We start from the raw sequence: 27026 nt of genomic DNA, 5'->3' as shown, positions 1-27026 counted from the left end.
GATCCGGAGATCGCTTTTTTTATCTGGAGACCGTCACTATGATACCAGCCATTACTGTCCCCCTCCCCTGAAGATACTTATTTTAAATATTAAGACTCCTCAGCACCGGAACCGGAAATGACACAATTTTAAAGAGAAAACTATTACTGTTACTATATAAGTGGGCACTTTGGAAGTTACCCTCCATGCCTTCATAAAGAGATATAATATCTGGAAACACATTGGCTGTAGGAGGAACTGCCTGGGGAGCTGCATTCCGATACCCTTGATGGAGGTAACACCCATGTTTGCACCATCTAGTTTGATTCCTAACAGCATCACCGGTCACCTCACTCCAGGGGGAGCATGAAACCCACATTGTAATACATTTTGTTTCTATATAATGTGTCAAGCATATCTATTCACTTTAATATTACCTTTGTTTTAATAAAAACCTGTTTTTAAACAAAGAGGAAATCTATTGGTACTACAAGAAACCTTTATATGAGAGGAAGAGTATGCATAGTGGTGAGTACGGTACACATGTGATTCCCATCTCCCATTTGCATAGACACACATACATGTTTGGTGTCACTACTGTCAGTGTAAGTGAGGTACGCCATCATCACTGACTGCTAATACCAGTAACATTACTTATACCAGCTAATGATACCTGTATATGAGAGGCAGAGTATGTATAGTGGTGAGTACGGTGAACATTATAATTTGCACCTTGTGGGTGGTACACGTCACCTGTATAATACCCCAAATGAAGAACTGAGCTTACTGTGATCAGCATAAAACACTACACATTGCTGGATCCTCTTATATATTACATGTATCTGTGAGGAGCACACGCTGATCAGTATAATCCATCCATGGGAGAGAAATGGGGAATAATGACCTCGGGATGAGTAATATATATATATAAGGAACGTACAGTTACAGTCATTATATGTAACACCATAATATACATCACATAGTCTATGTACCCTCACCAGTGACCACCTTGGCAGCACTATACACATTATATCACATAGTCTATGTACCCTCACCAGTGACCACCTTGGCAGCGCCGCTCTTCAGCACTATACACATTATATCACATAGTCTATGTACCCTCACCAGTGACCACCTTGGCAGTGCCGCTCTTCAGCACTATACACATATCACATAGTCTATGTACCCTCACCAGTGACCACCTTGGCAGCGCCGCTCTTCAGCACTATACACATTATATCACATAGTCTATGTACCCTCACCAGTGACCACCTTGGCAGCGCCGCTCTTCAGCACTATACACATTATATCACATAGTCTATGTACCCTCACCAGTGACCACCTTGGCAGCACCGCTCTTCAGCACTATACACATTATATCACATAGTCTATGTACCCTCACCAGTGACCACCTTGGCAGCGCCGCTCTTCAGCACTATACACATTATATCACATAGTCTATGTACCCTCACCAGTGACCACCTTGACAGCGCCGCTCTTCAGCACTATACACATTATATCACATAGTCTATGTACCCTCACCAGTGACCACCTTGGCAGCACCGCTCTTCAGCACTATACACATTATATCACATAGTCTATGTACCCTGACCAGTGACCACCTTGGCAGCGCCGCTCTTCAGCACTATACACATTATATCACATAGTCTATGTACCCTCAACAGTGACCACCTTGGCAGCCCCGCTCTTCAGCACTATACACATTATATCACATAGTCTATGTACCCTCACCAGTGACCACCTTGGCAGCGCCGCTCTTCAGCACTATACACATTATATCACATAGTCTATGTACCCTCACCGGTGACCACCTTGGCAGCACCGCTCTTCAGCACTATACACATTATATCACATAGTCTATGTACCCTCACCGGTGACCACCTTGGCAGCGCCGCTCTTCAGCACTATACACATTATATCACATAGTCTATGTACCCTCACCAGTGACCACCTTGGCAGCGCCGCTCTTCAGCACTATACACATTATATCACATAGTCTATGTACCCTCACCAGTGACCACCTTGGCAGCGCCGCTCTTCAGCACTATACACATTATATCACATAGTCTATGTACCCTCACCAGTGACCACCTTGGCAGCACTATACACATTATATCACATAGTCTATGTACCCTCACCAGTGACCACCTTGGCAGCACTATACACATTATATCACATAGTCTATGTACCCTCACCAGTGACCACCTTGGCAGCACTATACACATTATATCACATAGTCTATGTACCCTCACCAGTGACCACCTTGGCAGCACCGCTCTTCAGCACTATACACATATCACATAGTCTATGTACCCTCACCAGTGACCACCTTGGCAGCACTGCTCTTCAGCACTATACACATTATATCATAGTCTATGTACCCTCACCAGTGATCACCTTGGCAGCACCGCTCTTCAGCACTATGCACATTATATCACATAGTCTATGTACCCTCACCAGTGACCACCTTGGCAGCACCGCTCTTCAGCACTATACACATTATATCACATAGTCTATGTACCCTCACCAGTGACCACCTTGGCAGTGCCGCTCTTCAGCACTATACACATTATATCACATAGTCTATGTACCCTCACCAGTGACCACCTTGGCAGCGCCGCTCTTCAGCACTATACACATTATATCACATAGTCTATGTACCCTCAACAGTGACCACCTTGGCAGCCCCGCTCTTCAGCACTATACACATTATATCACATAGTCTATGTACCCTCACCGGTGACCACCTTGGCAGCGCCGCTCTTCAGCACTATACACATTATATCACATAGTCTATGTACCCTCACCAGTGACCACCTTGGCAGCGCCGCTCTTCAGCACTATACACATTATATCACATAGTCTATGTACCCTCACCGGTGACCACCTTGGCAGCGCCGCTCTTCAGCACTATACACATTATATCACATAGTCTATGTACCCTCACCAGTGACCACCTTGGCAGCGCCGCTCTTCAGCACTATACACATTATATCACATAGTCTATGTACCCTCACCAGTGACCACCTTGGCAGCGCCGCTCTTCAGCACTATACACATTATATCACATAGTCTATGTACCCTCAACAGTGACCACCTTGGCAGCGCCGCTCTTCAGCACTATACACATTATATCACATAGTCTATGTACCCTCACCAGTGACCACCTTGGCAGCGCCGCTCTTCAGCACTATACACATTATATCACATAGTCTATGTACCCTCACCAGTGACCACCTTGGCAGCACTATACACATTATATCACATAGTCTATGTACCCTCACCAGTGACCACCTTGGCAGCACTATACACATTATATCACATAGTCTATGTACCCTCACCAGTGACCACCTTGGCAGCACTATACACATTATATCACATAGTCTATGTACCCTCACCAGTGACCACCTTGGCAGCACCGCTCTTCAGCACTATACACATATCACATAGTCTATGTACCCTCACCAGTGACCACCTTGGCAGCACTGCTCTTCAGCACTATACACATTATATCATAGTCTATGTACCCTCACCAGTGATCACCTTGGCAGCACCGCTCTTCAGCACTATGCACATTATATCACATAGTCTATGTACCCTCACCAGTGACCACCTTGGCAGCACCGCTCTTCAGCACTATACACATTATATCACATAGTCTATGTACCCTCACCAGTGACCACCTTGGCAGTGCCGCTCTTCAGCACTATACACATTATATCACATAGTCTATGTACCCTCACCAGTGACCACCTTGGCAGCGCCGCTCTTCAGCACTATACACATTATATCACATAGTCTATGTACCCTCAACAGTGACCACCTTGGCAGCCCCGCTCTTCAGCACTATACACATTATATCACATAGTCTATGTACCCTCACCGGTGACCACCTTGGCAGCGCCGCTCTTCAGCACTATACACATTATATCACATAGTCTATGTACCCTCACCAGTGACCACCTTGGCAGCGCCGCTCTTCAGCACTATACACATTATATCACATAGTCTATGTACCCTCACCGGTGACCACCTTGGCAGCGCCGCTCTTCAGCACTATACACATTATATCACATAGTCTATGTACCCTCACCAGTGACCACCTTGGCAGCGCCGCTCTTCAGCACTATACACATTATATCACATAGTCTATGTACCCTCACCAGTGACCACCTTGGCAGCGCCGCTCTTCAGCACTATACACATTATATCACATAGTCTATGTACCCTCAACAGTGACCACCTTGGCAGCCCCGCTCTTCAGCACTATACACATTATATCACATAGTCTATGTACCCTCACCAGTGACCACCTTGACAGCGCCGCTCTTCAGCACTATACACATTATATCATATAGTCTATGTACCCTCACCAGTGACCACCTTGGCAGCGCCGCTCTTCAGCACTATACACATTATATCACATAGTCTATGTACCCTCACCAGTGACCACCTTGGCAGCACTATACACATTATATCACATAGTCTATGTACCCTCACCAGTGACCACCTTGGCAGCACTATACACATTATATCACATAGTCTATGTACCCTCACCAGTGACCACCTTGGCAGCACTATACACATTATATCACATAGTCTATGTACCCTCACCAGTGACCACCTTGGCAGCACTATACACATTATATCACATAGTCTATGTACCCTCACCAGTGACCACCTTGGCAGCACTATACACATTATATCACATAGTCTATGTACCCTCACCAGTGACCACCTTGGCAGCACCGCTCTTCAGCACTATACACATATCACATAGTCTATGTACCCTCACCAGTGACCACCTTGGCAGCACTGCTCTTCAGCACTATACACATTATATCATAGTCTATGTACCCTCACCAGTGATCACCTTGGCAGCACCGCTCTTCAGCACTATGCACATTATATCACATAGTCTATGTACCCTCACCAGTGACCACCTTGGCAGCACCGCTCTTCAGCACTATACACATTATATCACATAGTCTATGTACCCTCACCAGTGACCACCTTGGCAGCGCCGCTCTTCAGCACTATACACATTATATCACATAGTCTATGTACCCTCACCAGTGACCACCTTGGCAGCGCCGCTCTTCAGCACTATACACATTATATCACATAGTCTATGTACCCTCACCAGTGACCACCTTGGCAGCGCCGCTCTTCAGCACTATACACATTATATCACATAGTCTATGTACCCTCAACAGTGACCACCTTGGCAGCCCCGCTCTTCAGCACTATACACATTATATCACATAGTCTATGTACCCTCACCGGTGACCACCTTGGCAGCGCCGCTCTTCAGCACTATACACATTATATCACATAGTCTATGTACCCTCACCAGTGACCACCTTGGCAGCGCCGCTCTTCAGCACTATACACATTATATCACATAGTCTATGTACCCTCACCGGTGACCACCTTGGCAGCGCCGCTCTTCAGCACTATACACATTATATCACATAGTCTATGTACCCTCACCAGTGACCACCTTGGCAGCGCCGCTCTTCAGCACTATACACATTATATCACATAGTCTATGTACCCTCACCAGTGACCACCTTGGCAGCGCAACTCTTCAGCACTATACACATTATATCACATAGTCTATGTACCCTCAACAGTGACCACCTTGGCAGCCCCGCTCTTCAGCACTATACACATTATATCACATAGTCTATGTACCCTCACCAGTGACCACCTTGACAGCGCCGCTCTTCAGCACTATACACATTATATCATATAGTCTATGTACCCTCACCAGTGACCACCTTGGCAGCGCCGCTCTTCAGCACTATACACATTATATCACATAGTCTATGTACCCTCACCAGTGACCACCTTGGCAGCACTATACACATTATATCACATAGTCTATGTACCCTCACCAGTGACCACCTTGGCAGCACTATACACATTATATCACATAGTCTATGTACCCTCACCAGTGACCACCTTGGCAGCACTATACACATTATATCACATAGTCTATGTACCCTCACCAGTGACCACCTTGGCAGCACTATACACATTATATCACATAGTCTATGTACCCTCACCAGTGACCACCTTGGCAGCACTATACACATTATATCACATAGTCTATGTACCCTCACCAGTGACCACCTTGGCAGCACCGCTCTTCAGCACTATACACATATCACATAGTCTATGTACCCTCACCAGTGACCACCTTGGCAGCACTGCTCTTCAGCACTATACACATTATATCATAGTCTATGTACCCTCACCAGTGATCACCTTGGCAGCACCGCTCTTCAGCACTATGCACATTATATCACATAGTCTATGTACCCTCACCAGTGACCACCTTGGCAGCACCGCTCTTCAGCACTATACACATTATATCACATAGCCTATGTACCCTCACCAGTGACCACCTTGGCAGCGCCGCTCTTCAGCACTATACACATTATATCACATAGTCTATGTACCCTCACCAGTGACCACCTTGGCAGCGCCGCTCTTCAGCACTATACACATTATATCACATAGTCTATGTACCCTCAACAGTGACCACCTTGGCAGCCCCGCTCTTCAGCACTATACACATTATATCACATAGTCTATGTACCCTCACCGGTGACCACCTTGGCAGCGCCGCTCTTCAGCACTATACACATTATATCACATAGTCTATGTACCCTCACCGGTGACCACCTTGGCAGCGCCGCTCTTCAGCACTATACACATTATATCACATAGTCTATGTACCCTCACCGGTGACCACCTTGGCAGCGCCGCTCTTCAGCACTATACACATTATATCACATAGTCTATGTACCCTCACCAGTGACCACCTTGGCAGCGCCGCTCTTCAGCACTATACACATTATATCACATAGTCTATGTACCCTCACCAGTGACCACCTTGGCAGCGCCGCTCTTCAGCACTATACACATTATATCACATAGTCTATGTACCCTCAACAGTGACCACCTTGGCAGCCCCGCTCTTCAGCACTATACACATTATATCACATAGTCTATGTACCCTCACCAGTGACCACCTTGACAGCGCCGCTCTTCAGCACTATACACATTATATCATATAGTCTATGTACCCTCACCAGTGACCACCTTGGCAGCGCCGCTCTTCAGCACTATACACATTATATCACATAGTCTATGTACCCTCACCAGTGACCACCTTGGCAGCACTATACACATTATATCACATAGTCTATGTACCCTCACCAGTGACCACCTTGGCAGCACTATACACATTATATCACATAGTCTATGTACCCTCACCAGTGACCACCTTGGCAGCACTATACACATTATATCACATAGTCTATGTACCCTCACCAGTGACCACCTTGGCAGCACTATACACATTATATCACATAGTCTATGTACCCTCACCAGTGACCACCTTGGCAGCACTATACACATTATATCACATAGTCTATGTACCCTCACCAGTGACCACCTTGGCAGCACCGCTCTTCAGCACTATACACATATCACATAGTCTATGTACCCTCACCAGTGACCACCTTGGCAGCACTGCTCTTCAGCACTATACACATTATATCATAGTCTATGTACCCTCACCAGTGATCACCTTGGCAGCACCGCTCTTCAGCACTATGCACATTATATCACATAGTCTATGTACCCTCACCAGTGACCACCTTGGCAGCACCGCTCTTCAGCACTATACACATTATATCACATAGTCTATGTACCCTCACCAGTGACCACCTTGGCAGCGCCGCTCTTCAGCACTATACACATTATATCACATAGTCTATGTACCCTCACCAGTGACCACCTTGGCAGCGCCGCTCTTCAGCACTATACACATTATATCACATAGTCTATGTACCCTCACCAGTGACCACCTTGGCAGCGCCGCTCTTCAGCACTATACACATTATATCACATAGTCTATGTACCCTCAACAGTGACCACCTTGGCAGCCCCGCTCTTCAGCACTATACACATTATATCACATAGTCTATGTACCCTCACCGGTGACCACCTTGGCAGCGCCGCTCTTCAGCACTATACACATTATATCACATAGTCTATGTACCCTCACCAGTGACCACCTTGGCAGCGCCGCTCTTCAGCACTATACACATTATATCACATAGTCTATGTACCCTCACCGGTGACCACCTTGGCAGCGCCGCTCTTCAGCACTATACACATTATATCACATAGTCTATGTACCCTCACCAGTGACCACCTTGGCAGCGCCGCTCTTCAGCACTATACACATTATATCACATAGTCTATGTACCCTCACCAGTGACCACCTTGGCAGCGCCGCTCTTCAGCACTATACACATTATATCACATAGTCTATGTACCCTCAACAGTGACCACCTTGGCAGCCCCGCTCTTCAGCACTATACACATTATATCACATAGTCTATGTACCCTCACCAGTGACCACCTTGAAAGCGCCGCTCTTCAGCACTATACACATTATATCATATAGTCTATGTACCCTCACCAGTGACCACCTTGGCAGCGCCGCTCTTCAGGACTATACACATTATATCACATAGTCTATGTACCTTCACCAGTGACCACCTTGGCAGCACTATACACATTATATCACATAGTCTATGTACCCTCACCAGTGACCACCTTGGCAGCACTATACACATTATATCACATAGTCTATGTACCCTCACCAGTGACCACCTTGGCAGCACTATACACATTATATCACATAGTCTATGTACCCTCACCAGTGACCACCTTGGCAGCACTATACACATTATATCACATAGTCTATGTACCCTCACCAGTGACCACCTTGGCAGCACTATACACATTATATCACATAGTCTATGTACCCTCACCAGTGACCACCTTGGCAGCACCGCTCTTCAGCACTATACACATATCACATAGTCTATGTACCCTCACCAGTGACCACCTTGGCAGCACTGCTCTTCAGCACTATACACATTATATCATAGTCTATGTACCCTCACCAGTGATCACCTTGGCAGCACCGCTCTTCAGCACTATGCACATTATATCACATAGTCTATGTACCCTCACCAGTGACCACCTTGGCAGCACCGCTCTTCAGCACTATACACATTATATCACATAGTCTATGTACCCTCACCAGTGACCACCTTGGCAGCGCCGCTCTTCAGCACTATACACATTATATCACATAGTCTATGTACCCTCACCAGTGACCACCTTGGCAGTGCCGCTCTTCAGCACTATACACATATCACATAGTCTATGTACCCTCACCAGTGACCACCTTGGCAGCGCCGCTCTTCAGCACTATACACATTATATCACATAGTCTATGTACCCTCACCAGTGACCACCTTGGCAGCGCCGCTCTTCAGCACTATACACATTATATCACATAGTCTATGTACCCTCACCAGTGACCACCTTGGCAGCACCGCTCTTCAGCACTATACACATTATATCACATAGTCTATGTACCCTCACCAGTGACCACCTTGGCAGCGCCGCTCTTCAGCACTATACACATTATATCACATAGTCTATGTACCCTCACCAGTGACCACCTTGACAGCGCCGCTCTTCAGCACTATACACATTATATCATATAGTATATGTACCCTCATCAGTGACCACCTTGGCAGCGCCGCTCTTCAGCACTATACACATTATATCACATAGTCTATGTACCCTGACCAGTGACCACCTTGGCAGCGCCGCTCTTCAGCACTATACACATTATATCACATAGTCTATGTACCCTCAACAGTGACCACCTTGGCAGCCCCGCTCTTCAGCACTATACACATTATATCACATAGTCTATGTACCCTCACCAGTGACCACCTTGGCAGCGCCGCTCTTCAGCACTATACACATTATATCACATAGTCTATGTACCCTCACCGGTGACCACCTTGGCAGCACCGCTCTTCAGCACTATACACATTATATCACATAGTCTATGTACCCTCACCGGTGACCACCTTGGCAGCGCCGCTCTTCAGCACTATACACATTATATCACATAGTCTATGTACCCTCACCAGTGACCACCTTGGCAGCGCCGCTCTTCAGCACTATACACATTATATCACATAGTCTATGTACCCTCACCAGTGACCACCTTGGCAGCACCACTCTTCAGCACTATACACATTATATCACATAGTCTATGTACCCTCACCAGTGACCACCTTGGCAGCACTATACACATTATATCACATAGTCTATGTACCCTCACCAGTGACCACCTTGGCAGCACTATACACATTATATCACATAGTCTATGTACCCTCACCAGTGACCTCCTTGGCAGCACTATACACATTATATCACATAGTCTATGTACCCTCACCAGTGACCACCTTGGCAGCACCGCTCTTCAGCACTATACACATATCACATAGTCTATGTACCCTCACCAGTGACCACCTTGGCAGCACTGCTCTTCAGCACTATACACATTATATCATAGTCTATGTACCCTCACCAGTGATCACCTTGGCAGCACCGCTCTTCAGCACTATGCACATTATATCACATAGTCTATGTACCCTCACCAGTGACCACCTTGGCAGCACCGCTCTTCAGCACTATACACATTATATCACATAGTCTATGTACCCTCACCAGTGACCACCTTGGCAGCGCCGCTCTTCAGCACTATACACATTATATCACATAGTCTATGTACCCTCACCAGTGACCACCTTGGCAGCGCCGCTCTTCAGCACTATACACATTATATCACATAGTCTATGTACCCTCACCGGTGACCACCTTGGCAGCGCCGCTCTTCAGCACTATACACATTATATCACATAGTCTATGTACCCTCACCAGTGACCACCTTGGCAGCGCCGCTCTTCAGCACTATACACATTATATCACATAGTCTATGTACCCTCACCAGTGACCACCTTGGCAGCGCCGCTCTTCAGCTCTATACACATTATATCACATAGTCTATGTACCCTCAACAGTGACCACCTTGGCAGCCCCGCTCTTCAGCACTATACACATTATATCACATAGTCTATGTACCCTCACCAGTGACCACCTTGACAGCGCCGCTCTTCAGCACTATACACATTATATCATATAGTCTATGTACCCTCACCAGTGACCACCTTGGCAGCGCCGCTCTTCAGCACTATACACATTATATCACATAGTCTATGTACCCTCACCAGTGACCACCTTGGCAGCACTATACACATTATATCACATAGTCTATGTACCCTCACCAGTGACCACCTTGGCAGCACTATACACATTATATCACATAGTCTATGTACCCTCACCAGTGACCACCTTGGCAGCACTATACACATTATATCACATAGTCTATGTACCCTCACCAGTGACCACCTTGGCAGCACTATACACATTATATCACATAGTCTATGTACCCTCACCAGTGACCACCTTGGCAGCACTATACACATTATATCACATAGTCTATGTACCCTCACCAGTGACCACCTTGGCAGCACCGCTCTTCAGCACTATACACATATCACATAGTCTATGTACCCTCACCAGTGACCACCTTGGCAGCACTGCTCTTCAGCACTATACACATTATATCATAGTCTATGTACCCTCACCAGTGACCACCTTGGCAGCACCGCTCTTCAGCACTATACACAATATATCACATAGTCTATGTACCCTCACCAGTGACCACCTTGGCAGCGCCGCTCTTCAGCACTATACACATTATATCACATAGTCTATGTACCCTCACCAGTGACCACCTTGGCAGCGCCGCTCTTCAGCACTATACACATTATATCACATAGTCTATGTACCCTCACCAGTGACCACCTTGGCAGCGCCGCTCTTCAGCACTATACACATTATATCACATAGTCTATGTACCCTCACCAGTGACCACCTTGGCAGCGCCGCTCTTCAGCACTATACACATTATATCACATAGTCTATATACCCTCACCAGTGACCACCTTGGCAGCGCCGCTCTTCAGCACTATACACATTATATCACATAGTCTATGAAGGTCTGTGGGATGGATCTTGTAGTGTTGTTAGGAGACAGCAGCCAGATCACTGAGGCCTTTATTCCCGGCCCATGTAGTGTAGATTTGTGGTGCTGACAATAATTGTCTCTGGTATTATTTATACAGAACACACACAATTATTACCTTGTTTATTAGAGATACCATTAGTTTCTTTATTTCTCCTAAAGAGGCCAAAATAATCTCCCCAAAACAGGCAAAAACATTTTTCATTGAATTGCAAGAAAGTGATAAAAAGTGAATGTTTTTATTTATTTTCTGTAACGACCTCCATGAAATACTTTGTGGTTTGTGCATCACCATAAATCCACCATCCCAAAGTAGCAAACAGCTGGATTCTACCCATAAGTTTCCATAATAAAATCTGTTTTCAAAAATAATAATGTATTTTATCTTCTCTGTGTATGACTGATATACATAAAATGTATCCTATATAACAATGACGTGGTCTGTTATTACTGCAGAGAGTGGTGCTGATATCTAATAGTATAATAATGTATATATCTTCTCTGTATATGACAGATATACATAAAATGTATCCCCTATATAACAACGACGTGGTCTGTTATTACTGCAGAGAGTGGTGCTGATATCTAATAGTATAATAATGTATTTATCTTCTCTGTGTATGACTGATATACATAAAATGTATCCCCTATATAACAATGACGTGGTCTGTTATTACTGCAGAGAGTGGTGCTGATATCTAATAGTATAATAATGTATTTATCATCTCTGTGTATGACTGATATACATAATATGTATCTCCTATATAACAATGATGTGGTCTGTTATTACTGCAGAGAGTGGTGCTGATATCTAATAGTATAATAATGTATATATCTTCTCTGTATATGACAGATATACATAAAATGTATCCCCTATATAACAACGACGTGGTCTGTTATTACTGCAGAGAGTGGTGCTGATATCTAATAGTATAATAATGTATTTATCTTCTCTGTGTATGACTGATATACATAAAATGTATCCCCTATATAACAATGACGTGGTCTGTTATTACTGCAGAGAGTGGTGCTGATATCTAATAGTATAATAATGTATTTATCATCTCTGTGTATGACTGATATACATAATATGTATCCCCTATATAACAATTAATACAGCACAGTAGCTGGTCCCGAGGCCGTGTCACATGATGTATACAACCGCACATGATCAGAATGGACCAATCATAGAGATCTATGCAGATTGCCAGAATGAACTAAAGAGAGAGTCTGGATAATCAGATCCTCCCAGTCATGTGAGGTAATCACACACATGACTGGAATGGACCAATCATGGAGATCTCTGTAGAAAAACCAGCAAGAGGCATGGATGATTTGTTTCACCTGGTCACATGGTAAACCACAATCACATGACCGGTTACACCAGTAACAATGAGTAAGAGTTGTCATGGTGAAGATATAAAAACACAAGTCTCCGGGCACATTGCATGAGAACAATGTCACGTGATGGAGCTGACCAATCCCAATCATTACATATATATATAATAGCGATTCTAAGTTATAAAGTCACACAATAAGGTATAAATAACACTAATGATATAATAAGATAATGTATTAGTGATCTGTATAGCGGCAGCGTCACTGGGATCCAGGTCACATATATATATATATATTATTATATTTTATTTATAGGGCGCCACAAGTGGTCCGCAGCACCGTAAATACAGTACAGGGTACACAGAACATTACAATACAGTAACCAACTTATAAACAGAGCACAAGTAACAATTAACAACACAATTCTCCATACACAATACGGCTGGGAAGGTGAAGGCTGTCATAGAAGTGCTAGAAAAGAAGCCTGTGAGACAGTGGGGAGGAGGATCCTGCTCCTAGGAGCTTACAATCTAGTATAAATAACACATGATACAGTAAGATAACAGATTAGTGATTATTATTACCCCATATAGTAAAGTTATAATGTTGATAATATTAGTAATAATGTGCGATAGTTTCCACTAGTGAGTCACATGATAGGATCACACCCACACCCCAATTACACTAATAAGGGCAGATATATATATATATATATATATATATATATATATATATATATATAAGCAAATTAATATTCATCCAAGGTCCCTATTGGAGACTTATTCTGAAAATATATAGAATATGAAGAGTTTAGATTTAGGCATAATGAGAACCACATGTAAAGTATCACTGTATATTTTGATGCTGGATAGATTATATATATATTATATATGAGATGTCTCTTCAAATCAAATAGTAAGTACTCTGAAGCTTATTGAATTTTTCCAGTACAATCCTGGATAAGTAATGGCTGTCTTTATGTTGTGTTACTTAATTATGAATTTTAGAATCATGAGTGTTAATAAAGGTTCTGTATTATATGGTTTCTAAAATAAAAGTATACAATATATTTATTTGTATTGTTAAACTATGGAATATATTAGTTTTTTGCTATGGTTCAGGATAATGATATAGTCTCTATAAATCCAATAAGGATATACTTATGAGAATATGTGGAAATAATTTATTCTATACCTTCTATCAATTTTTAAATGATTATAAACTAAATGCTATGAGACAGATTGATGTCTTTATTTTTACATAAGTTATAGGACATGTAATTAATTAAGGTGTGACTAATGATAGAAATTATTAATAATGTTCTTTGGCAACTGATGGAATTTTTTAACGTATAGGTCCATTTTAAGGACAGTATGTTGCCAGTTTCTGTCCGGACTTTTTACAATTCCTAGAATCCGGTATGTATATTCAACCTTCAAAGATTTATATTTATCATGATCAATTATGAGTAATGTCATATGTATACATATTTTATGATGTAATTCTCTAAAATATAAGTCCATTTAAAAGGACATTACTTGGAAACATCTTGTGGATTTAGTTAGTTTTTTGCATTTTGGTATGTATTGACACCAGGAGCAATTCAAATTGTATTAGACCCTATACCATTGTTTTTGTACACCCATTTATTTTTGTTTGTATTTATCTTTAATTGAAGATAAAGTCCTAACAGACAAAACACGTTGGGTTGTGTATTACCAGAAGGGAGAAACCTGCCTATTTGAAAACCTGGTCTTAAGGGGTTAATGGCAGGCTATATATCATCTTCTTCTGTTGAATAATTTAGCAATTGTGTAAGCATTTTAAAAAAAAATTATATGTCAATTTTTTTATTTTAATAAATGTATTGTTCAAAATCTAACAGTGGTCCATTGGGCCAGTTATTGGGTGTTTTTTGGTGAGTGGCTCTTTTCCAGAAAAAGTTAATTCGGAACTTATAAAAACTACGTCAAGGTTGGTCCAGTCTACTAAAGAAGAAAAAATTGGACTGATTCTTACTCTTCAAAAGGGACTTTATCTGATATCCTACTGTTGGAGGTTCTGATCTGTAGAACGCTTTTTACCCCACGGAAGTGGGTTTCGAACTGTGAAAATACTGAAAATGTATTTAATTATCCATTTAACTGTTAAGATATTTTCGTGTTTTGCGCCCTCATCATATTTTGGTCGATATATATATATATATTATATATAGATTACACATACACTACCGTTCAAAAGTTTGGGGTCACTTAGTGCTTTTCTTTCAAAAATAAGGAAATTTCTGTTTTTTTCAATGAAGATAACATTACATTAATCAGAAATATACTCTATACATTGTTAATGTGGTAAATGACTATACTAGCTGCAAACTTCTGGTTTTTAAAGGAATATCTACATAGGTGTATAGAGAACCATTTCCAGCACCATCACTCCAGTGTTCTAATGGTACATTGTGTTTGCTAAGCGCGTTAGAAGACTAATGGATGATTAGAAAACCCTTGTGCAATTATGTTAGCACAGCTAAAAACGGGTTTGCTCATTAGAGAAGCTATAAAACTGGCCTTCCTTTGAGCTAGTTAAGTATCTGGTGCATCACATTTGTGGGTTCGATTATACTCTCCAAATGGCCAGAAAAAGAGAACTTTCATGTGAAACTCGACAGTCTATTCTTGTTCTTAGAAATGAAGGCTATTCCATGCGAGAAATTTCCAAGAAACTGAACATTTCCTACAACGGTGTGTACTACTCCCTTCACAAAACATCACAAACAGGCTCTAACCAGAGTAGAAAGAGAAGTGGGAGGCCCCGGTGCACAACTGTGCAAGAAGACAAGTACATCAGAGTCTCCAGTTTGAGAAATAGACGCCTCACAAGTCCTCAACTGGCAGCTTCATTAAATGGTACCTGCAAAATGCCAGTGTCAACGTCTACAGTGAAGAGGCGACTCCGGGATGCTGGCCTTCTAGGCAGATTGGCAAAGAAAAAGCCATATCTGAGACTGGCCAATAAAAGGAAAAGATTAATATGGGCAAAAGAACACAGACATTGGGCAGAGGAAGATTGGAAAAAAGTGTTATGGACAGACGAATCGAAGTTTGATGTGTTTGGATCACACAGAACATTTGTGAGATGCAGAACAAGTGACAAGATGCTGGAAGAGTGCCTGACGTCATCTGTCAAGCATGGTGGAGGTAATGAGATGGTCTGGGGCTGCTTTGGTGCTGGTAAAGTAGGAGATTTGTACAAGGTAAAAGGAATTGTGAATAAGGAAGCTATCACTCCATTTTGCAACGCCATGCCATACCCTGTGGACAGCGCTTGATTGCAGCCAATTTCCTCCGCCAACAGGACAATGACCCAAAGCACACCTCCAAATTATGCAATAATTATTTAGGGAAGAAGCAGGCAGCTGGTATTCTGTCTGTAATGGAGTGGCCAGTGCAGTCACCAGATCTCAACCCCATTGACCTGTTGTGGGAGCAGCTTGACCACATGGTACGCAAGAAGTGCCCATTCAAGCCAGTCCAACTTGTGGGAGGTGCTTCAGGAAGCGTGGGGTGATATTTCTTCAGATTACCTCAACAAATTAACAGCTAGAATGCCAAAGGCCTGCAATGCTGTAATTGCTGCAAAAGGAGCATTCTTTGACTAAAGCAAAGTTTGAAGGACAAAATTATTATTTCAAATAAAAATCATTATTTCTAACCTTGCCAATGGCTTGACTATATCTTCTATTCATTTTGCAACTCATTTGATAAATAAAAGTCAGTTTTCATGTAAAACACGAAATTGTCTGGGTGACCCCCAAACTTTTGAACGGTAGTATATATATGAAAATTTGTCCTTCTGTCTTTCTATACAAATCCACAGTTTACAAGCCAAGATCGTAAAATTTGATATAGGAGCGTATTAAACACGGCAGAGGCAACTGTAAAAAAATTTAAATCGAAATTACTGTTAATTTTTAAATAATTAAAAAACACACATACTCAGGACACCCTTAGCGACCCCCACACTGACACCACCAGCACCCCTGCACTGCCAGCACACATGACTGATGACACCACTGGCACCCCCGCTCTGCCGACACCCTGTATTGAGAACACCCTTGCACTGCCAACACAGTCAACAAACCTGCACTGATGACACCACTATTTATATTAAGCCAGGCTTATTATGAGTCTGAATATGGTAAAAATTGATATCTGCATCCATGAGGAGAGATCCATTTGATTTACAGTCAGGCACATAAAGATGACAACTATACTGGGATGCAAACACGCAGCTCTGCAGCACAAATTTTTATTTATACTTGCTCATGCATGAGCTTACACAACTAGATGGTGTCAACAGTGGCGACCAAACTTTTTTGTTTATCTCCTTGGTTGCTGGACTGCACTATGGAACGCACAGAGGCTACTTCCGGTTCATTCCTTTGTCAGCCCCTGAAGGGTAAAACCGATTGGATGAATCTTATACACCATGGAGACCCTGAATGCCGGAAACAGCTGCACAAGGAACTGGAAGTAGTTGCTGTGCATTTCATAGTGCGATCCAGCAACCAGGAAGTACACAGTCATCCTGGTATCAGAGCAACAGAAGCTCTTTGCCATGTTTACACTGTACATCCGACAAATTTTGAATGCTTCTGTCACCGAAGTTTGCTTTATACCGTTACAGGTCCTACTTCCTTCAAAGACCTTAGGACTGTGGAAGTTTGTCACACTTTTCGTGAGGCCTGCCTAAGGAGGGGTTTGTTGGAGGATGATGTGCAAACATTCTTAAAATTCCGGGCAACGCCAGGTACTCCAGCTAGTGCGTGCGTGCGTGTATGTATGTATGTATGTATGTATGTATGTATATGTATGTATGTATGTATGTATATATATATATATATATATATATATATATAATATCCCCTGGGTATATTCGTATTAGATATTAGACATTTTAATGCATTTACCAAGCCCTATATTAATTATTGTTGTCGAGATATCTCTAGCACTGTACATTCCTCCTCTCTTTATATTAATGACACACATACCAATTATCTGCGGATGGAGAACTTAAACTACTGTGTGACTGGAGTGTTACCAAATCCCTGTTTTGTATCAGCTCAATTAAATACTTTTCTCACGTGTGACATCTGATGTCTAACAAGGCTCGTTTTTCGTGTAAAACATTTCCCACACTCAGAGCATGGAAATGGTTTCTCACCTGTGTGAGTTTTCTGATGTGTAACAAGAGCTGATTTATATCTAAAACATTTCCCACACTCAGAGCATGGAAAAGGTTTCTCACCTGTATGATGTCTCTGATGAGTATCAGCACCTGATTTCTGTGCAAAACATTTCCCACACTCAGAACATGGAAATGGTTTCTCACCTGTGTGATTTCTCTGATGTATAACAAGAGCTGCTTTATATGAAAAACATTTCCCACACTCAGAGCAAGTAAATGGCTTCTCACCAGTGTGTGTCATCTGATGTCTAACACAAAGAGATTTCTGGGTAAAGCATTTCCCACACTCAGAGCATTGAAATGGCTTCTCACCTGTATGAGTTCTCTCATGTGCAACAAGATCAAATTTATATGTAAAACATTTTCCACACTCAGAACATGAAAATGACTTCACACTTGTGTGAGTTCTCTGATGTGTAACAAGATCAGATTTTACTGAAAAACTTTTCCCACACTCAGAGCATAGAAATGGCTTCTCACCTGTGTGACGTCTCTGATGTGTAACAAGATTAGATTTCTGTGTAAAACATTTCCCACACTCAGAACATGGAAATGGTTTCTCAACTGTGTGAGTTTTCTGATGTCTAACAGAAACTGACCGACGTATAGAACTTTTACCAGTTTTAGATAGTATTCTATTACCTATATGAGCTGTACTGTGTGTAGCAAGATCTGAATTATCAAGAGAACGTTCCTCATCATTAGAGGGACCAGATGACATATCCGCACTGTGAAGTGCTGGATGTATATTTAGGGTAATTGGAGTTTCTCCTGGAGAATCCGGTCTGATGTTCTTATCTTCTATTTTAAAATCTGGTGACACGATGAGATCTCCCTGCGAGGTATTCCTGCTTGTGCGTCCATCTACTGGAAACAAATGTATAAGAATAAACAATTTACATTGAGAGCAAATGTTCTTGGATGTCTCTGCGCTTAAACTCAATATGTATAAGACTGAAATGATTGGCTTCCCACCATCTGGAGTTCACTCACCTCCTTCAATTTTATTATCCATCGACAACCTCACCATCTCTTCTATCTCACAAGTCCACTGTCTTGGAGATATCCTTAACTCCGCCCTCTGCTTCAATTCCCACATTCAGTACCTCTCCCAGTCTTGCCGCTTCCACCTTCAAAATATCTCCAGGATCAGACCCTCTCTCACCCTGGAGGTAACTTATGGTGCTAACACACGGTACGATAAAAATGTACAATATGAACAATATCGTTCATATCGTGCATTTTTTAGTGCCTTCTAACCCCCAAACGACCAGTGATGCACGGGCACGTATGGACAATAACGATATTGTCCATCGGCCGTGCATGCTGTAACCTGGTCGATATCGACCAGGTCACATAGGGACCCACGATCGTTGATCGCGGATTGCTGGCCTGTTGTTGGTGTGTTGGTGGTGTGCTGGATGAACAATAATGATCATTTAGCACACCGGGAAGGTGCAGGACGATCAGCCAGCGATATTGTTATCGCTGACTGATCGTACCGTGTGTACGCACCATAAAACCCTCATCAACTCACTGTTCATCTCTAAACAGGGCTATTGTAACCTCCCTCCTATGTGGCCTCCTCAACACCCATTTCTCTCCACTGAAATCTGTACTCAATGCTTCTGCCTGGCTCATCTTCACCAAACTACAAACTGCCTTTCCTCTACTCAGGTCCTACACTGGCTCCCCATCCCCACGAGAAAACATTCAAACTCCTCCCAATCATCTATAAAGCCACCATACGTCTCACCCTTTCATCTATTTCTACATCTCCCTCCACACTCTCATCACCTACTTTGCTCTGCCTATGCCTGGTGCCTCTCCGTCCACATCATTATATCCTCCCACTCCTGCCTCCAAGACTTTCCTTGTGCTGCTACCCACTGCTGGAACTCTCACTCTCTCAGACTCACCACCTCTCTCCAAAGCGTCACACACATAGTACTATTAGTACTATTATAGGTTGAATCATTCATTGTAGAAAAGCATTGGTGGAAGGACTATGCAATAATAAGTGTGTGCTTATAGCTGGTGTGTGTGTATACATGGAGTTTGTTGTGATGTGGGAGTATATGGTTTTATAGTGCAGGGAGGAGACACTGGTCAGATCTCTGGGCTGGTAACACACAGTGACATGATGTGAGGGGGAGAGCAGGGGTATAATAGGGGCTGTTGGCTCCTGATGTATGAGAAACACCAGAGAGTGTGGGGAGGAGACTGGTCAGATCTCTCAGCTGGTAACACACAGTGACATGATGTGAGGGGGAGAGCAGGAGTCTAATAGGGGCTGGTGGCTCCGGATGGTTGGGGGGGAGAGCATGAGACTTAGAGGCTGATGGCCCCTGACTCCCCCAATGTGCAGATACAATTCCCTCATAAGCTTGTACATCGATGTAGTGACTGAGCAAAGAGAATATGTTATAAGGGTTTATAACTCACCTGTGCTGATATATGTAGGGATTTTTTCCTTCTTACACTGCTGATCACTCCTCACATATGTCTCTTCTTCTCCCTCTATATCTTCTGCCTTTATATCAGTCACATACGTCTCTTCTTCTCCCGCTATATCTTCTACCTTCATATCAGTCACATACGTCTCTTCTTCTCCCTCTATATCTTCTGCCTTTATATCAGTCACATACGTCTCTTCTTCTCCCTCTGTATCTTGTGCCTTCATATCAGTCACATACGTTTCTTCTTCTCCCTCTATATCTTCTGCCTTTATATCAGTCACATACGTCTCTTCTTCTCCCTCTATATCTTCTGCCTTTATATCAGTCACATACGTCTCTTCTTCTCCCTCTATATCTTCCGCCTTTATATCAGTCACATACGACTCTTCTTCTCCCTCTATATCTTCTGCCTTCATATCAGCAAGATCTTCATTCTAAATGACCCATATAACAATAATGTCTGATTTAATTGAGACTAAATAGTATAATATCAGTGCATAAGACACACACAGCTTCTCTACAGATCATATAGTGACAGTCCCTTTAGTATATTTGTGAGACCCTAAATCCCACCTACCTGATGCGCCTGTGGGATCCTCTGATTCTCATCTATACAATCCTGTGAATAAAGAGGACGGAAACATCTCTCTGGGGTATTTCTATTACTGGGTCCATCTGTAGGAGACACATAGTGACTGAGTACATTGTATATATGTGATTATCAGGTTATGTGTATATAGAGGCTCCCAAACCTCCTCTCCCCTGTACAATAAATGACAGTCTTCTCTTACCCAGTGATGTGAGGGGCCGGTGATTCTCCATCATCACGTCCTTGTACAGACCCCTGTGTTCCTCTATATACTCCCACTCCTGCATGGAGACATAGACAGCGACATCCAGACACCTTATAGGAACCTGACACACACAATGATAGAGTCATCACCCAGACACATCCCCTGGTGTTACTGTATAATGTCCCATTCCCAGCAGTCACCTCTCCAGTCAGCAGCTGAATGATCTTGTTTATGAGTTCCAGGATCTTCTGGTCATTGTGTCTCTCATGCATCAGTGAGTGAGGTGGAGGCACCGTCATGGGGGTCTGGGTCCTGCTCAATCCTCCTGATATACAGGGACGGCTGCTGGGTGTCTTACTCTCACCAGATGACTTCCTCACTACTGTGTAACCCTGTGTATTGGGGAAATATAAATGAGAAGGTCAATTAAACTCCACTTAAATGGGGCTGTTTATTCAGGTGATCACATTGCATAATATTCAAGTAGACTCGTATTTTACAACAAAAAAAAAATCTTATAACAATCTACCATATATATGAAAATGTGGAGTATATAGTATCTCTTGCAGCCCAATAAGTTTTTTGTAAGTGACAGAAAGAGAACAACAATAGCAATGTAATAAATACCAACTCCAGTGAGGACTGTGGGATTAATACTATATCTGAGACCGGCTCCCTGCTACTCGGATATTACTATAGATATAAGTGATGTCACTGTGACAGTCCCAGACCCCCTCACCTCCCCAGTAATGTCCCTGTATTATTACTATAGATATAAGTGATGTCACTGTGACACTCCCAGATCCCCTCACCTCCCCAGTCATGTCCCTGTATTATTACTATAGATATAGGTGATGTGACTATGACACTCCCAGATCCCCTCACCTCCCCAGTCATGTCCCTGTATTATTACTATAGATATAAGTGATGTCACTGTGACACTCCCTGATCCCCTCACCTCCCCAGTCATGTCCCTGTATTATTACTATAGATATAAGTGATGTCACTGTGACACTCTCAGATCCTCTCACCTCCCCAGTCATGTCCCTGTATTATTACTATAGATATAAGTGATGTCACTGTGACACTCCCAGATCCCCTCACCTCCCCAGTCATGTCCCTGTATTATTACTATAGATATAAGTGATGTCACTGTGACACTCTCAGATCCTCTCACCTCCCCAGTCATGTCCCTGTATTATTACTATAGATATAAGTGATGTCACTGTGACACTCCCAGACCCTCTCACCTCCCCAGTCATGTCCCTGTATTATTACTATAGATATAAGTGATGTCACTGTGACACTCTCAGATCCTCTCACCTCCTCAGTCATGTCCCTGTATTATTACTATAGATATAAGTGATGTCACTGTGACACTCCCAGACCCTCTCACCTCCCCAGTCATGTCCCTGTATTATTACTATAGATATAAGTGATGTCACTGTGACACTCTCAGATCCTCTCACCTCCCCAGTCATGTCCCTGTATTATTACTATAGATATAAGTGATGTCACTGTGACACTCCCAGATCCTCTCACCTCCCCAGTCATGTCCCTGTATTATTACTATAGATATAAGTGATGTCACGGTGACACTCCCAGATCCCCTCACCTCCCCAGTCATGTCCCTGTATTATTACTATAGATATAAGTGATGTCACTGTGACACTCCCAGATCCCCTCACCTCCCCAGTCATGTCCCTGTATTATTACTATAGATATAAGTGATGTCACTGTGACACTCCCAGGCCCTCTCACCTCCCCAGTCAGCAGGTAGATGATCTCCAGGGTGAGATTTAGTATCCTCTCAGTCATGTGACTCCTGCCCTTGTCCATCCTCAGTGATCAGAGATTTATACAGGACACGTCTCACCCTCACGTGACTTCTAGTAACAAGGATCTGACTCCTCACTGCACAGAAATCTAGGAATAAATATAAATATTAGAAGCTATTTCTTACCAGTTATCTATGTAGTGAGCACATATTACACAGCGCTTTACAGGGAATATTTAGTCACATCTGTCCCTGCCTTTCCTACATTTCCTACCACATGGACAGCCTACACACACACACACATACATACACACACGGGGTATTTATGAAAGAAGCAAACTAACGTACCAGTGTGGATTTGCAGAGTGGGAAGAAACCAATGCAAACACTGGAACATACAGAATCCACACAGAACCTTGGTTAGGAGTTGAATTCACGACCCCAGAACAGCGTAGAAATGCAGTCCACTACGCTATCATGTTGCTGTTGTTATATAAATGTAAGAGTACACTGAGTGACCACTAAGTCCCCTCATTCCCAGAGACAGAGTCTAGGTCAGTGTTTCTCAGAAGCTCCTCTGACCCAGCTTCAAAGGGCTGCTGAGTGACCCCTACACGGCAATGCTGGAGGTTACACCAATGGTCCTCTCATGTCCAAGAGTCATTGACCTCCACGACACACACTTGATTCAATATGTCTGAGGAAGCAGACCTGATCCACGTATTGGGAGTTACACTGACCCTGGTACCCCCTCTATTAGTGCCTTGGTAACCATGGTTGGCCTGAGCTTTCCTTGGTGAGAGGGTTAATAGTCCCCTCCCTAGATATGATGATGTTGCCCCCAATGTTGGGGTCGAAGTGAAGGATGATTTATTATTGTGGACCCCTGGTATGCAAATGCCCTCATCCTCTGGGTGTTTTGTAGAGGCCCTTCAGAATAATGCTGTGGGGCCACAAAGCTCTATTTACACCCATAATACTGAGACACCTATTCCGGGAGCTGGAAGAGATGGAACTCGTAACCTCACATCTGTTCTGGCAACTCAGATAGGACTATTCCTCCAACACCTACTCGAGCATCTGGAATGAAGGGCTCAGGTACTTAGAGCCCTATTCTTGAACCCGGAATGGATGGCTGAGGCACTGGGGAGAACCAATCGGGGCAGCTATAATGAATGGCCAATGTTCTCGTAGCCCTATACCAGCACCTATAATTGCTGGCTATTGTACTCAGGGATCAATTGCGGCAGCCCAAACACCTGGCTAACATAATCAGAGCTCACTCCGCCACAGTTGGTTAAGGTTATCAGAGCTCTAATCCCGCACCGGGAACGCATTGCTAATGCACTCAAAACTCCTTTCTGGCATCCAGAATAGATGGCAGATATACTCTAGCTCTGTATGAGCACCCAGAACGGCAGGCTAGCATACTGTAGCTCCATACTAGCACCTCTTCCTATTTATCGATGCCAGCTGCATACTATCATACGGTCTCTTAGTCACACTAGCAGGCAACCAATGTAAAGGGTTGCAAGGGGGCTCTAAGGCATTAAAAGGGGTGTGAGGAGGCCCTGAGGCATATAAAGGAGCATGTGGGGGCTTTGGGCTGGCATATAATGGCATAAGGGGCTCTAAGGCATAAAAAGGGGTGTGAGGAGGCCCTGAGGCATACAAAGGAGCATGTGGGGGCTTTGGGCTGGCATATAATGGCATAAGGGGCTCTAAGGCATAAAAAGAGGTGTGAGGAGGCCCTGAGGCATATAAAGGAGCATGTGGGGGCTTTGGGCTGGCATATGGCATAAGGGTCTCTAAGGCATAAATAGGGTGTGATTGGGCTCTGAGGCTTATAAAGGGGCACAAGGGGGATCTAAGTCATATAAAAGGGCATGAGTTGCCTTTATAGCATATACAGTGCTGTTTTTGGAAACGTCTCCTGTTCAGGAACCTGTAAAATGAAAAGGTAGTAACCCTGCCCTCAGATCTGGTCACAATGTACAGTGATAGAGAAGGCACGGTAGTGGTGAGGGTGCATGTATCCCCACCGTGTCTGCAGATAGCAGAGCTGTCACATACCCCCAAATGAGGACGTGCACTGATGGCTCCACAGAGGCAGGGGGCGCTGCAGTGAGCTGAGCCATTCAGGAGGATTCCATATGGTAGTGGATAGATCCCCGTCCGTAGATGTACCCTGAATTCATCAGTTACTACCAACGTCATTCCCTACTAACCATGTGGACATAGAGGAGGAATATAAACCTGTAGCAAGTGAAGCGAGCCCCCGTGCCCGACGTGTTGCAAACAAAGCGAGACCGCAAGAGGACAAATTTCTTCTTTTGTTGGCCTTTATGGGTATGGAACCGCACTTCTGCCCTCACTCCATGTCACTTCCAGGTACATCTAGTGAAGGGGATCTATACACTACCGTCCCATATATTTACCAAATCCCACTGACCCATTTAATGCTACCAAGACACCAGATAGCGGTCTGTTACCAAGCAAGTATGGTCCGTGCCACCTGTATTATAGTAACTACTGACTCTGCGCCACCTTTATTATAGTAACAACTGGGTCTGCGCCACCTTTATTATAGTAACAACTGGGTCTGCGCCACCTGTATTATAGTAACAACTGAGTCTGCGCCACCTGTATTATAGTAACAACTGGGTCTGCGCCACCTTTATTATAGTAACAACTGGGTCTGCGCCACCTGTATTATAGTAACAACTGGGTCTGCGCCACCTGTATTATAGTAACAACTGAGTCTGCGCCACCTGTATTATAGTAACAACTGAGTCTGCACCACCTGTATTATAGTAACAACGGAGTCTGCACCATCTGTATTATAGTAACAACTGAGTCTGCGCCACCTGTATTATAGTAACAACTGAGTCTGCACCATCTGTATTATAGTAACAACAGGGTCTGCACCATCTGTATTATAGTAACAACTGAGTCTGCACCACCTGCATTATAGTAACAATGGGGTCTGCACCACCTGTATTATAGTAACAACTGAGTCTGCACCACCTTTATTATAGTAACAACTGAGTCTGCACCACCTGTATTATAGTAACAACTGGGTCTGCACCACCTGTATTATAGTAACAACTGAGTCTGCACCACCTTTATTATAGTAACAACTGAGTCTGCACCACCTGTATTATAGTAACAACTGAGTCTGCACCACCTGTATTATAGTAACAATGGGGTCTGCGCCACCTGTATTATAGTAACAACTGAGTCTGCACCACCTGTATTATAGTAACAACTGGGTCTGCGCCACCTGTATTATAGTAACAACTGAGTCTGCACCACCTGTATTATAGTAACAACTGAGTCTGCGCCACCTGTATTATAGTAACAACTGA

At 43.5% G+C, this 27026-nt stretch overlaps 1 protein-coding gene across 5 annotated transcripts in view; it reads right to left on the bottom strand.

Annotated features, from left to right (window-relative positions):
* LOC148477270 (uncharacterized) overlaps positions 1 to 27026 on the bottom strand; it is a 101039-nt gene that overhangs the window by 41855 nt on the left and 32158 nt on the right. For 3 of the 5 annotated variants that reach the window (XM_088456956.1, XM_088456957.1, XM_088456955.1), the window contains exons 2-7: positions 23643 to 23807; positions 22082 to 22273; positions 21879 to 22002; positions 21665 to 21762; positions 21074 to 21521; positions 18314 to 19495 (exon numbers count right to left, since the gene is read on the bottom strand). In XM_088456956.1, coding sequence (XP_088313082.1) covers positions 18504 to 19495; positions 21074 to 21521; positions 21665 to 21762; positions 21879 to 22002; positions 22082 to 22273; positions 23643 to 23720 — 1932 coding nt within the window. In that variant the 5' untranslated portion in view covers positions 23721 to 23807 and the 3' untranslated portion in view covers positions 18314 to 18503. Of the gene's footprint in view, positions 1 to 18313; positions 19496 to 21073; positions 21522 to 21664; positions 21763 to 21878; positions 22003 to 22081; positions 22274 to 23642; positions 23808 to 27026 lie in introns of those variants that run through there. The other 2 variants (XM_088456960.1, XM_088456958.1) reach the window with 2 other exon arrangements.

The sequence above is a fragment of the Taudactylus pleione genome, unplaced genomic scaffold (assembly GCF_031769625.1).
Source record: "Taudactylus pleione unplaced genomic scaffold, aTauple2 ptg000730l, whole genome shotgun sequence".
Lineage (NCBI taxonomy): Eukaryota > Metazoa > Chordata > Amphibia > Anura > Myobatrachidae > Taudactylus > Taudactylus pleione.
The sequence above is the reverse complement of the archived record's forward strand: the minus strand, read 5'-3'. Positions and strand labels throughout refer to the sequence as shown.